We start from the raw sequence: 14,760 nt of genomic DNA on the forward strand, positions 1-14,760 counted from the left end.
TCTTTTGGATCTTGGTGGTGGCAACAGTGGCATTGGGCATGACATCAATAGTCTACTTCCCTTTGTCAGTCCCCTTATCGAGTTCCAACTTAGAGTCAGAACATGCATCTGACTCTAGTGATTGCTTGGCTTAACTCTCACTTGTGTTGTGAGTGGGACTCTTATGGAATTCACACCACTTTCCAACATTCTTCTTTGTCTTCGTGGTGTTTTTCTTTGCTTGTGCCTTCAGTGACTTTTCCTCAGTCACCCCACCTTGGCTTTGTCCTTTATTATGTATTTTGGGGGTGCTCTTTCCGTGCTTCCAATTCGTAGATCCAAAGTCGTGCTTATGTGGTTTAATTTTTTGTTAAATCTTGGCAACATATCGGTATGCTACATCAAGTGAGTAGATGTCCAAGATCTCCATTTCTTCTTGAATGTATTTGTGGAAGCAGTCGCAGGACTTGAGCACTAAATGTCACTTAGAGTCCTTGATACTCAAGTTTTTTCATAGAGTATGAAAATTATTTGTGAGGTCATGCACATCTTGGTCCCTTTGTTATCGTAGTGTGGTCCATTATATGTACTTGTCCTCATAGCTCCCCACGAAGTAATATCGTTCTTTGACAACGTATCAGAAAGAGTTCCAAGAAGGGGCATTTGTAAATGGAGAGGGTTCTTTGGCCCTTTTATCATAGTAAATTTCCCACTACTCCTTGACATGGGGAGCAGCCTTAAGCAGTGCAAAAGTAATATTCTCCCTATCAGAGAAACTATGGACTGAAAAGTAACCTTCCAACAAATTCAACCATTTATCTACAACATTTGTGTCTATTTGACCTTCGAATATAGGGATATCAAATTTTACTTGTACCTTGAAGGGGACAACACCTCTGAAGTGACTGTTGGATGAATATGCATCATCAGTGGGCATCCGATGAAGGATCTCGGAAGATTTATCCATTACTGCATTCCTTTGTCACTCAAGGGCTTTTTCGAGCAATATTTTGAAAGAATCTCCTGCTCCCTTGTCTTTCTTTTCTTCTTCCATGGAAGGTCATCAAGGTCAGTGAGGCCAGTCTTGCAAAGGTTCAACCTATTCGAGCCCTAACACCTTATACCCCAACCTCATTGGGGCATGCACATAAAAACAAAGAAAGAGCAAACTCCTTTGATACTACTGATCCAGATTTATGAAGGAACAAAATGAAATACATCTAAGAATAGAAACATAGAGATAAGACAAAAACAAAACTTTAATTCATTAATAACAAAGTACTAAAAATTGTTTACATGAAAAATGGAAATAAACTAGCTCAAGCAATGGTAGCTTATCTTTGAGAAGAGATGTGGCAGATACATGTCTTCTGAACTGTGTTACAATGAGGCTTGAAGGCCTATTTATTATTGAAAAATAATGGAAATCCTTAAACATCCAAAAACCTAACCCTAGGAGATGAAGCACCAAAAGTCTATGGGCCCCATTAGGGTAAATTGGTAAATCAACTTCCCAGGGTCATAACTTTGACATACGATCTTTGTTTGAAGCGTACAATACCTTGTTAGAAACATCTATCTCAGGACTGCAAACCCCTATTAGATACTTTGTTGTTGCCTGTTTTCCAAAAAAAACGTCATTTAGGGCCTCAAAATGGATCTGAAATCTCAGCACCCAAAACACTGCCAAAAGTAGTAAGTTGTGCTATATTTAAGGAAACTAAAAAAAACAATGGTGGGGGTCTGGGTAGCCACCAATATCCACCTCGATCAGACTTGGTGTATTTTTTGCAAAAGCTTATTAACTTAATAACTTCTCCTCTACCCTAAAAGCTTATTGGTATGCCTCTTCAACTGATCTTGGGAATAAGTGGTTAATTTAATCTTGGATGTTATATCTGAATCCATTGAAATATCTAGCCACCTTCTTAGAGTCTTTTCTCTAATGGTCAACCTATAAAATTTTTCTATATAACCCTTTATTTAATATTTTCTTCTATCTAAAATTAAAAAAAAATACTAATTTGATGATCTTCAAAGTTAAACTCACATTTCAATTTAGCCACTATCCTACCATAGCGCTTGATTTTATAAAAAGTTTAATTTCTTTATTCTTTCTTCTTATACTTCATCCCACCAAAGGGATATAGGCCCTTAAATATGATTAAGGCTAAAGTTGAAATTTTTAGTCATCATTTGTATTCTTATACTCGTAGTAATTTTGATTTGAAGCTCACATTTCAATTTAGCCTAGCCCTTGATTTTATAAAAAAATTAATTTCTTATTTCTTTATTCTTTCATCTTATACTTCATCCCACAAAAGGGATGTAGGGCCGTTAAATATGATTATTGCAAACTTGAAATTTTTTGTCATGTGTATTCTTATACTCATAGTTATTTTGGTTTGAAGCTAACACCGAAAATTGCTCTAACCAATCTCTCTTTAGGTCCCTCTTCTTCAAGCTTTGCCTCTTCTTCCGTCGCTGACATCTCGTGTCAATTCCCCTTCTTTCTGCAAACATGCCTGAATATTCCTTAACTCTTCAAGCAAAGCTGCATTGGCATGTTGTCTCCCGGAACCCAGTTTTCCTCTCACTACTTTTCTTCTCGCTCTCATTGCCATCTCTCAGAAACTTCTGTTTCACAATTTTCTTTGGGGTATTTAACCTGCTGATGCAACTTCTAATTTGTGCTCTGTTACCAATAAATGATGCAGGGTTGTTCTTTTCTTCAATCTGTACGAGATATTTTTCTTTTGACTCCAAATTATGAAAGGAATGCATCTGAAATGCTAGAGATCTGCATTCTTTGGAAAACCATCAACCGCAAGAACCAAACAATACCGACCAGAATTTGCGTTTTTGCAACTATTGATAACAAAAATATAGGATTCGTTTCATTCACAGAGCAACTAGTGTTAACAAAAATATAGGCCTAAGTTTTCAGCAGATCAAGGCTTGATTTTTTCGTGATCAGTCTGGTTCCAATTCCATTCGAAAGAAGAGCGAAAATACCTACAGGTCGTGTCTACGATTGACCAGGATCTACACTTGTTGTGACGGGAATATGAATCTCAATGTATAGGCTATGTGCTAGGTACAGAAACTGCAACTTAAATTAATGATCGCAATCTGGTGATTCGATTTCAGTCGCTACGTCCTCTTCAATTTGTGAATAGGGAGAAAGAGAACCCAAATGTACTCATGCAAGTCTTGACGTGTCTACGTGGATGGAAGGAGAATAGACTCTAATCCTCAACTGCTTGTCTTTCTCTCTCCGCTTGATAACTTCGCTGGCTGAATTTCGGCCTTTCTTTTCCAGTTGATAAATCTGCTGCCAGAGTAGTAGGTATCAATTTCAAGTGCCACAATTTCAAGTGATTAACTAACTGGAAAAAGATTTGGCCCTCGATTCCAAATAGGGGATGGAATGGGTAGAGTTTTAGCTAGGAAACAAAAACATAAATTCAAATACCCAACAGAAGCTGTGTAAAAGTTAGAAACATCCACAACTCTGTTCCAGAAACCCCTACTTTCCATACGCACCTAACAACAATACTTTCATCTTAGTTTATACATAATGAGGAAGATAACTCAGACCCACTAGATCTTGCAGGATCTTCCATTATTAGAGAAATCAAAACTAGTTTCCAAGCTTACTAAGACTCCTACATGCTCAAATATGCTAAAATAAGTACATTATTGTTTGCAGGTTCATCATGTCAGATGAAGGATGTTATGGACGCACAAGAGACTTGAAAAAACTCCTCGTTCTGTTTACACGTCAATACCTTCGAATATGATTTGCATGCCATGCTGAGGCTGTATAGTAAGCATAGGCGCTGGGGCATGCTTGTAAGAAAGGGAGAGACTGAATGAAAATCTCTGTAAAATCATGGCCAGAACACTTTTGGCCTCTAACATGGCAAAATTTTGGCCAACACAATTTCTTGGCCCCAAGCCAAATGGAAGGAAAGCATTTGGATGAACTGCTGCCTTTGAAACACCCGCTGCAAATCTCTCTGGCTTAAACAAGTTTGCATCTGGACCCCAGAACTTTTCATTGTGATGCATTCCCAAAATTGAAATTGACAAGGATGCATCTTTCGGAAGAGAGAACTGGCCAAGCTTGATTGCTTTGTGTGCTTTTCTTATTAACCTAGAAGCAGGTGGATATAGCCTTAGAGTTTCATTTAGCACCATAGTCATCTGCAAGCAAGATGAAAAAAACATCAATACAACGTAAGAGAAAAAAAATCAACTAATTAAAATTTAAATAACCTCAGAGATTACCAGGGTCATCACGGAAACCAGAACCAATTATTCTAACCTAAAGATATATTGAGATCTTGGATTGAAAGGCATAACACCATCTACTCAACTATTATATATTGTTGCAATTACTAGACAAATAATCGTGGCAACTGCAGAGAAAAATTCGCTGTCCATGCGTAAACGTTTCTCTATATCTTACTATTCATAAGAGCTGTCCATAAGTAATCATGTCCCAATTATAAATAAAGTTAATGGTCTTGGTGAAGGTAATCATCATCATCGCCATTAATTCGAAAATCATGTAATATTATTTCTGTAAATAGTTTTCTCCTTGTTGCTCCTCTTCATCAGAAGTTGGTCAGTTTTGATGACAAACGGATGATTTGACAAGCACACGGTGATGCAGTAGCGTGTGGTATACAATACAATTGGCAGTCATGTCTTTCTTATCGAAAGTATGGCGTAGAGTGGCAACCTTCAATACGGTAAATAGGCAACTCAACTTAGGACACATTTCAACGTTTAGATTAGACCTCCCTATATAGATCTACACCAACAGGCTATGGGTATACGGATCTAAACCAGAAGAAATTCCGAAGGAAAGATGCAGGGACTCTTGAGCTCGGGGCAAAAGCAAACATGCTAGTTTTTCTAAATATACAGGGACCACCTTATGATTCCATGGTATATCAATCTTGATGGTCATTTATATTTAGTTCTCATGAAATATACGATGCGTTTTCTAGACTAAAATGTTGGCTGGAGTTTTGTTGGTTAAGAAAATCCCAAAAATGTATTAAGCAGAATACATACCGATTTCATCCTGCTAAGCATGTCCGCATCTGGTATATCTGTACCACAGACATTGATAACTTCTTTCCTTAATATTTCCTGCCATTCCGGGTTTATCGAGAGCAAGAATACTGCCCATGTCAGCAGAGTGGAAGTTGTCTCGTGGCCTGCAAAGATAAATGTCTTGCATTCATCCATGATTTCATCAATAGTCATGCTTAGATCTCTTTGGGACCCGCCCAATTCTTTCTGGTTGGCAGTCATCATGATTCCAAGCAGGTCACTTCCGTAACCGACCTGAGTTCTTGATGTTGTTCTGGGCTCCAGCCTACTCTGAATTATAGAATTCAGGATTTCTTTCATTCTTCTGTCAATCTTCCAGGCATACCTGTTCCTTCTGATAGGAATAGATCTGCAAAGGTCAACTAATATAAGTCCCTAATCTTTAATTATAAGTAATTGAAACATTATTCCTTTTTAGAAACACTATGAACTATCTATAGCACTCAATAAACCTTTATGTGGCATTAGCCCATAGAACAACAGGCCCCAATGGACTATTTAAAAGACATAAACCGAAGTACAAGTACTAATGAATTTGCAATCACATTCCAAACTCTATAAATGAAAGATAACTATATTGCAATTACTGGCTTCCTGGGATGTAGACAGATCGTTCAGCTTCAGCAACCATCGCTCGTAATTCTCTTTGCAATTCAAGTACTTCTTTGCCTTCATTGTAATTTCTACTGAATACAGTATGGGCTATAATGTGTGCTGTTAATGTTATAAACTCGCTGTGAACATCAATTTCTTTGCCATTAGAGTCTGCCTGAGACATCATCTCTTGCCAATTGTCGAGCATGGATGAAGTGCAAGCAGCCATTTTCTTCACCATTGGCTGTCATTGCTAACATGAGAACACAACTAACGTCAATACCAAACTCTACAAGACTCCAACCCTCAAGGACTCCCTAAGAAATCGTCTAGTTGATGCACATTTTTGTTTAGCAGATAGAATTTGCCATGCTAGAGGAAAACACTTCTAAAAACAAGATATTACATTGTCATTACTTCAAAAGTTTACTCAAATCAATAAGCAAATTCAATATATTTTTTAAATTATTTAATTATACTTATTAAATATCATAATTATTACGAGGCACCCAGTTCTCGCTATAACTGGACTTTGAAGTTCTGCACCAACGTATCAATAGTAACTTGGTGCATATATTTACCTCAGGCACCCGCCTTTACATTGTAGTTTGACTTGGGAGTTATGCAGCAGAGTCATGAGGTCAAGTTAGAAGCATATTCAATGGTCCTAGACACATTATAGGGTGACAATAGTTCTGAAGTGCCAAAACTTTCAAATCCTTAGCCTTCATCTATTATCAAGTCTTAGAGTAATTGTAAGACATTCCAAGAATCCAAACCTTAAGTTTATCAACGTTGAAGACAGGGCCCACGATCCTCCTGTGCTTCACCCATCCCAATCCATCTAAAAGAGACAGTCCCCACCCTAGCAAAGCCAACACAAAGGGCGTGGGTGTGTGCCTTCCATAGTAACCAAATTTATTCGATAAAACTTCCTTGATTAGCTCTGGCTCTGAAATATACAGCCTTGGATGGGTTCCATACCAATAGAAAAATGTCTCTCCTGAGCAACAACAATTACCAAATACTAATCGGACATTGATTTCAACTTTGACACCACTGGAAAAATCCAAACAACTAGCAGAAAGCATATGCTATAAATTCATTGGCGTAGCACTTTGATGCATACAAGATAAACATTTGAAAGTAAAACAAGCCATGAAGGAAAAGAGAATGAATGACAGAGATAACCATATAGCTGACACCACTTATTGTACTGTGGTGTGATTCTAGGAACAATGTCATGAGAAATATTCTGCATGGGCTGTGCAAGAGCCTCCCTGATAAGCTCTATGTGCCCTGGATCACTCCCATTGAGTATTCGGTAAGGTTGACCTCTTATCCCTTGGGCTGTATAGGCCTTCTGGAATGCATAAGGCCTCCATATCAAGTCCCTAAAGAGTTTGACGATTATGCTCCCAAACAAAACAACTAAAATGGCAACCAATGCTTCAACACTGCATCCAATCACAGTATCCATCTTCAAAACCCCACACAACACAATAATATTACAGGGCTAGTTCACTCTATTGCCCAATAGTTCTTCTGTGCCAATGAAATTTTCACTGAAATGAACTAAGTTTTCACAGAAACGAGCAAAGAGGCTTCATATTTATAGGCGCAATTGGGACCTGAAAATGCAATGGAACTGCACTCAACTCAACCTTACGGTGCCACGATCACAACCCACAGTTTATCTTTCACCATACTTGATCAAATGGCAACTTCAATAATTACTTACTGATACCGTACATGACAACGACGGTTAACCAATCAGAGATGGAACAATTTCACCCATGATATTTGTCATTCCACGACCATCTAGAAGGTCATTCATACAAATATCCATCTCAACTACAGGGCTATAATTTGAGGTCGGTATTCATTTTCCTTCCAACACTGGGGATTGGAATGTATGGACAGCCTCTGCAATCCACGTACTAACCGAAATCCAGGTGTCGAACAAGAACACTGTTTTAGTGCGGAGGTGACTCCATTGTACTCTTCTGTTTTCTAGGTATCAATGCCCGAGAAGGAGAGCAACACGCCGGACATTGCATTCTCTTTATTTTTATCCAAATCAAGTTAGTGAACGTCAAATTAAATTCTTCATTCTTAAAATGTTTGAAGGTATGACATAATACTTCAGTTTTAATTGTTTTGCATCGGATTATAAATCAAGCGACATAATAATAGGAATATCTTTGGTAAAGAGTGGAAGAATATATTGTCCATATTTTTATTATAGAGCTTGATTAACCGATGTTTAGGTATATACTTCTATAAATATGTGTTTTTTAATGTTAAATTGAAAATAGGTAAATATGATTTTAAAAGTTAATATTAAGAATTTTTTTTAAATAAATATTAAGATTTAAAGTTTTAGTGTTGAGAAAGGCTATGAGTTCAATTGTGCAATTGTGCCCTACTTAGACAACGCTTAACTTTTGATATGTGTTACCTTGAATCTTTTGAAGAGCTTTAATGGTTAATTAGATAATATCAAAAAATAGTTTCCTTTTAAAATGTTTAGTTTTAAAAAAAATTAGGTTAATCTTTTCTAATCATAGCTAATAAGATTTGCAAGTTAATGATTAATATAAATAAATCTGATTGAGATAGATGAATCTTTTCATATTACCTCAGACAAAAGCATTTAAAAGAAAGAAAATGCATTAAAAGATTTAAGGAAAAAAATAATCTAAAATTAAAAAAGATAATAAAAGATATGTAATAAAATTTATAATTACTTTATAATTTTCTATTAAATTAAAATATATTTTATATGTAATTTAAGAAAAAATATTTCATTTTACCTAAATTTTATATAACTATGACATTTATCCGATTTCCATTTTATGATTTGAAATGTCAAAGTTGACTTTTAAAAATAGTTCCAAATTTTCTATATAGATTTGAAATTTATACTATATGATTGAAATTTGATGGATGGGATTAGTTTCATTATGAATTTATTTGATATTTTGATTGATTATAATGTATTTTTTATTATTTATATTTAATATTTAAATTTATTATTTCTTCATTTTTAAGAAATTTAATATGCAATTATTATATCTATTATTAAGTTTTAATTTATTTTTAAAATTAAAAAAAAATGTTCAAAATATTTTTAATTCAAGATTGCTGAACTTACCAAGTAGAATTGTTTTGTTGAAATCTGTCTTATTGTCTATTCCAATATACCATTTGTCAATTATGGCTGCCCCAAAAGGTGTATGTGGTAAATTGCGAGAAATCTTTGGAAAATTTTTGTGGGGTGGTCCTAAGCAACAGCGGAAATGGATTTTGGTTTCATGGAAGCATGTAATTATGCGGAAAGAGGAAGGAGGCCTGGGTGTGAGGGACCCTGAGATTGTCAATAACATCTTAGGGGCAAAACTATGGTGGAGATGGGTCCAGGGTGGCGATGATGTATGGAAAAGAATATGGCAATACAAATATGGAATGCCTCAGTCAACTATGGCAAGATTACGGTTAGAGGAAACCCCCAGAGGTTCACAGATTTGGGATTTTGCAACCAGAAATAAGGCTCTAGTTCAGGACTATGCCTTTTGGGAAATTCGGGATGGAAATTCTGCCCGTTTTTGGGAAGATAGTTGGCAACAGTGGGGTATTTTGAATAGAATACAAAGTCTGCAACAAATCAAAGAAATAGTGCAAATCAGAGGCTTGAACTACGTAAAAGATTATTGGAAAAGAGCTGAATACAATGTTGTATGGAGAGCATGGCGAGGGCCGGATGAATGGGTGGATAACCTCGGACAAGAGGCTCGGCAATCTTTTGACAGAACAATAGAATCACGGAAAATCAAGTTTAGAGAAGGTAATGATATCTTGAGGTGGGGTAAGGCCATGATTGGAATGTTTACAGTAAAAGAAGCCTACTACTGGGCCACGAAGGAGGATAGAGCGGAAGAACCAGTTGGGTGGAAAAATATCTGGGAAGGTAAATGGTGGCCTAAAGTTACTTGTTTCACTTGGCTGGTATGCAGAGGACGGATCCTTACTTGGGATAATATGCAGAAGCGAGGAACGATTGGCCCCTCACGATGTCACCTATGTACTAAGGCTTTTGAAACCCAGGAGCATCTGCTGAATCAGTGTAGGTATACACTAAGCATTTGGGAGGAAATAAGAGTGCTCTTTGGTATGACGAGGAGGGATCCTGGTAGCATCAGAAACACTCTGTTACACTGGGGCAGAGGCAACTTCCAAAGTAAAGTCGTAAGGAGACTTTGGAATCTTGCACCTGGTTTTGTCATTTGGGCAATCTGGAAAGAAAGGAATCGACGAATCTTTAGGGATACTTATTGGCACGGGTCGCAACTTTGGGAGGAAATATGTCGATCTTTGAAAGAAACGATTTTAGCAGCAGCCTGGGATGAAGAGGACTGGCGATTGAATCCGGAGGAACAGAGGATTATTTCTAAGTTAAATATGGACTTTCAAATGATTTATCCCAATCCAGAGCGGAAGATTAGGAATGAAGTACCGAGCCCTAACCATTATAGGTTGCCTGGAGAGCGACGAGTTAAACTGAATTTCGATGGGGCATCAAAGGGCAACCCGGGACAAGCAGGTTTCGGGGGTCTTTTCAGGGATAGTAGAGGTCATACGAGGTGGATTTTTGCTGAAGATGGAGGAGAGATGACCAACAATGAAGCGGAGTTATGGGCAGTTTATCATGGACTCAGGATTGCAGTTAGGAACGGTTATATGAGTTTAGAAATAGAGGGCGATTCACTAATTACAGTGGACATGCTGAAGAAGTTACGGGACGGGAAGAGTTGGATATCTGTGTCCAAGAGCTGGCGGACGGCAGCGATCCTACAGGACATTGAGCAGCTCTTGCGTAGGATCGAATACATTATGATCACTCATGTCCTCCGCAATGGCAACCGGGCGGCCGATCTACTGGCTAATTGGGGTTGTGGGGGGCCGAATAGGAGGATAGATTGTAGCTGGATGTCATTACGAGACAATCCAAGCTGGACCGATTTACATACTATTTTACATCAAGATTATGATGATGCGACGGCTCAGCAGAGGAACTCGCTGGAATGATTTAACAATATCTTACATCATGGTTATGATTATAAGACTGCTCAGCAGAGAAATCAATAAACAACCTGTGATTACAATAAGGAGGCGGAAGGACAGAGCACTTAAGATGCGTTTATCCCATCCACTAGTCCGGTATTATTACGTGATTAATGGTCTGAAGGCTGGCAGTATTCGGTCCATGGGAAGGTTTAGCAAACCAAGAAGAAATTCGGCCAAGGTACCGAGACGACGTGGTAGGTGGGGCGGTGAAGTACTACTACCTTCCCATCATGGAGATGCAATCTGAATGAACATTAATGATCGAGCCAGGCAGCGAAGGTTCAAGATGGCAAGGTGGCAGCCTCACAATGTTTTAAGTATTGCATGTAACAGCCCGAACCTCCAAATGCAGTGGAGTAGAGCGAGGAAAAGCAAAGCAGAATTACAGCAGCAGACTGATTGTAAGATGGCGGAGGACCAGGAGCGGGGGGTAGGCAGGGTGACGAGGAGTAAGACGATGGCCCCAGGGGAAAAAGGGAAGAGCACTGTTCAGGAAGCCATGCAGAGAGTTTATCTTGATATCCCGGAGGATTCGGAAGAGGAATTCGACATTAGAAAGTTCATAGCAGAAGAGGAGCCCCACCGGGGAGGGAGAGGCAAAGTGGGTATAGGGAAGGCTCAACCGTGCAGAATAAGAGACAGTGAGGAAGAGAGTGAAGACTTTAATGATGAATAAGAGGTGGAGGAACGCGGCCGGGGCAGAGGAGCGCGGGGAAGGGCGAAGCAGTGTGGACGAGGGCGACCTGCGGGACGAGGTCGAAACTCAAATCTGGGCTCGGAGATGGAGGCAGGGGTAGCCAGTGAGGCACGTGGAAGGAAGCGAGGGAAGAAGGATGTGAGGAGGCGTTTACAAGAGGCAGAGGCTGCTTATGTATTGGATACTAATCCTCATATCCGCAAGATGATAGCGCAGATGGAGGAAGAAGCCTTGCAAGGGTACTCAGAGCCAGAGATGGAGGATTGGCAACAGTATCTCCCTGACCCTGGACATACCCGAGGTAGAATGTCATTATATAAGCAGTCTCTGCATGTATATTGGGGTATGAAGCGTCTATTAGCTAAGGCTATGGAACAAGTTGCTTTAGAGATGGCAGAATTGATTCAAGGTATTCCAACCATGAAAAAGGAGCTGAAAAACATACAAGTGACTCTCATGATGCAAGACAAGAAGATGGATGATATTGTGCAGCTGCTCCAAGTGGGGGGTGTAGGCATCAAGGTGGAGATAGAACCAAAGGATGTACCGCAGCAGTAAATGTCTGCAGCTGAGGCGTCGAGGTTTCTCTCTATGTAGCTGATTTTCTGTTGTTTTGCTTATACTTATTTTGATGATTATGTCTCAGAAATTTAGACTGTTAGTAAGGATAGACGTATATCTCGCATGGATAGATAGGCTGGTGACATACTGTTTTTGGATGGCTTTGAAACAGTTTAGATGGTAACGAAGCCCGGTTTCCCTTAAGGGCGGGTGGAGACCTGTCCATTTTTGTAATCTTCTTATGGTTTTTAGTAATGGAAAATAGAGTACCGCACTAGCTTACAAAAAAAAAAAGATGTTGTAATAGTGAGTTAGATGAAATTGTAAATAAAAAATAATAAAGCATACATTTCAATTAAAATAAATAAATAGATTCAAGTCAATTTATTTTTTTATTATTTTGTTTGTAATTTCATACTATGCGTATCACATTAAAATAAATTTAAATAATGATGATGATGATGATGAAGATTAAAATCCAATAAGACCAATAGGGTTTGTCAAACCTTAAGAATTTTATAGATTAATTGAGATTCTTTAAAATTTTATTTCTATGATCAAAAAGAAGGGAGAGAAGCATTCTTATATCACTATAGTTTTGTTGACTTAACAAGTCAATAAAGTCGCTAGTGTGGCAAAGGTTTTGGAAATGAGATCGGATGTGAGTAAGAGCCATGCAATCCATGAGACATTATTTTTCATCTTCAAGTTTCTTAGTATATAAAAGATGGCTGAATCTTTCATCCCAAGATGTTTTGGGAATAGGCCAATGCCCGATGTCACTTCGAAGCTCATGAGAATTAGGTCTTATCGTATCAATGTTCATTTTCTTCTTGGCATTGGTTAAGACAGAAAGATAATTTTGGTTATCAAGATTAACATTGATCACCTCCTTATAATACCTTAACTTCATTTTTTCCCTCTATTTCCTTATCATCCCACAACTTAGCCTTAAATTTGGAAATAATATTATTTTTGATATTATCCTTATCCTGAGATGGTGTCCTACTTTATCCCCCAATGGTCAAGCCAATACTGGGCATCCTTATGCTAGCTTCACTTGAGCCAGAGGTGGGGGTTTTGAATAGAGTTAGGAGTAGTTTTAGGGAGCCTCTTGTCTTCTATGTTGTGGAGCTTCTTCTTATACATCGAATACCTAAACATAGTCATGCATTCAATGAGGGAAATGATGATTTCAATCAAGAGGATAGGGGAGGGAGTATTTCCTTTAATCTTGAGGTTGTAGGTTATAAATTGCTTTTGGATTACCTCAACCTTCCTCCAATATTCTCTAGATATACTGCAACCCTAAACCTCACATCCATATAAAACAACTGGGGTGATGAGAATCTCAAAGAGAAACTTCTTTTTACTCCATACCCAAAGATGAGTCGACTTACAATTGTTTTCAAGCTAATAATAAGCTTTACGTCCTCCCAATATCATTTTCTCAATGCTATAATTCCATTTGAGATCATGATGAATGTCAATACCTAAATATTTGTATAAAGAAACCTTATCCAAGTAATTTTCATCATAATTGACATTATCATAGTTAATATTTTTGGATTTAATTATCATGACTTCAATCAAGAGGATAGGGGAGGGAGTATTTCCTTTAATCTTGAGGTTGTAGGTTATAAATTGCTTTTGGATTACCTCAACCTTTCTCCAATATTCTCTAGATATACTGCAACCCCAAACCTCACATCCATATAAAACAACTGGGGTGATGAGAATCTCAAAGAGAAACTTCTTTTTACTCCATACCCAAAGATGAGTCAACTTACAATTGTTTTCAAGCTAATAATAAGCTTTACGTCCTCCCATTATCATTTTCTCAATGCTATAATTCCATTTGAGATGATGATGAATGTCAATACCTAAATATTTGTATAAAGAAACCTTATCCAAGTAATTTTCATCATAATTGACATTATCATAGTTACTATTTTTGGATTTAATTATCATGAATTTAGTATTGTTGGTATTAACAAACATACCCATCTTGGAGTAGTAATCATGAAGGATTCTAAGTTGCTTGTCAAGATCATCATGGATTTTGGCTAGAAGAACAATATCATCAACATAAAGGAGAAGTGTAATGACCATACCAGCGAGCTTGGGGCCTTCACATCATGTAGCTTCCAAACATTGTTCTAATTTATCAATATAAATGCTAAAAATGATAGGAGATAGGGGAATCCCTTGCTTAACCTCGATAGTGCATTTAATTTCTTCAAACCATCCCTTGGTGGTGTTATGCTTGGCAATAAAATTTCACGTGTAGCCTAGTCACAACAACCCTTAACTCAAGAGAAATCATTATTTCTTCAAGTTTTTTTCATAGGTTATCCTGAGGAACAATGTCAAAAGATTTTGTAAAGTCAAAAAAACAACAGAAGGCATCGGTTTTATTATTGGGACATTCCTCGACTTGGTAGCCTTCAATATCCCTAGCTTTCCTATTAGTGAGCTTCTTAATCACAAACTCCATGTCTTCCAAAGAAATTATATCCTCCTCTATAGGAGTGTTTAAGATGTTGCCCATGGTGTCCGAGGAATCATAAAGATTCTTAAGATAGATATCCCATTTATTGAAGGCGATCAAATTTTTTTCTTTCATTTTATGAACAAGTATATTCCTCCAAAAATTTATAGGCTCAAGTTTA

The 14,760-nt window shown here is 37.7% G+C and overlaps 1 protein-coding gene across 1 annotated transcript; it reads right to left on the minus strand.

Annotated features, from left to right (window-relative positions):
* Nucleotides 1-3,353: 3,353 nt before the first annotated feature.
* On the minus strand, nucleotides 3,354-7,271 carry LOC149246127 (cytochrome P450 709B2-like). The gene is made up of 5 exons (XM_089455648.1): nucleotides 6,895-7,271; nucleotides 6,483-6,706; nucleotides 5,697-5,947; nucleotides 5,068-5,458; nucleotides 3,354-4,188 (listed from the first exon to the last, which is right to left on the minus strand). The coding sequence occupies exons 1-5, from the start codon at nucleotides 7,181-7,183 to the stop codon at nucleotides 3,757-3,759; spliced, it is 1,587 nt and encodes a 528-aa protein (XP_089311774.1). The 5' UTR covers nucleotides 7,184-7,271; the 3' UTR covers nucleotides 3,354-3,756.
* Nucleotides 7,272-14,760: the final 7,489 nt, after the last annotated feature.

The sequence above is a fragment of the Pinus tabuliformis genome, chromosome 7, assembly GCF_031772625.1.
Source record: "Pinus tabuliformis cultivar Carrire ecotype Pingquan chromosome 7, CPIR1, whole genome shotgun sequence".
Taxonomy (NCBI): Eukaryota; Viridiplantae; Streptophyta; class Pinopsida; order Pinales; family Pinaceae; genus Pinus; species Pinus tabuliformis.

Excerpts from the sequence above, each read along its gene's own strand:
- LOC149246127 (XM_089455648.1), bottom strand. The coding sequence starts at position 7,183 with ATGGATACTGTGATTGGATGCAGTGTTGAAGCATTGGTTGCCATTTTA. Across the intron at positions 6,707-6,894 it reads TAAGTGGTGTCAGCTATATG|GAGAGACATTTTTCTATTGG; the intron begins GTTATCTCTGTC and ends GTTGTTGCTCAG. Across the intron at positions 5,948-6,482 it reads TCAACGTTGATAAACTTAAG|CCAATGGTGAAGAAAATGGC; the intron begins GTTTGGATTCTT and ends TAGCAATGACAG.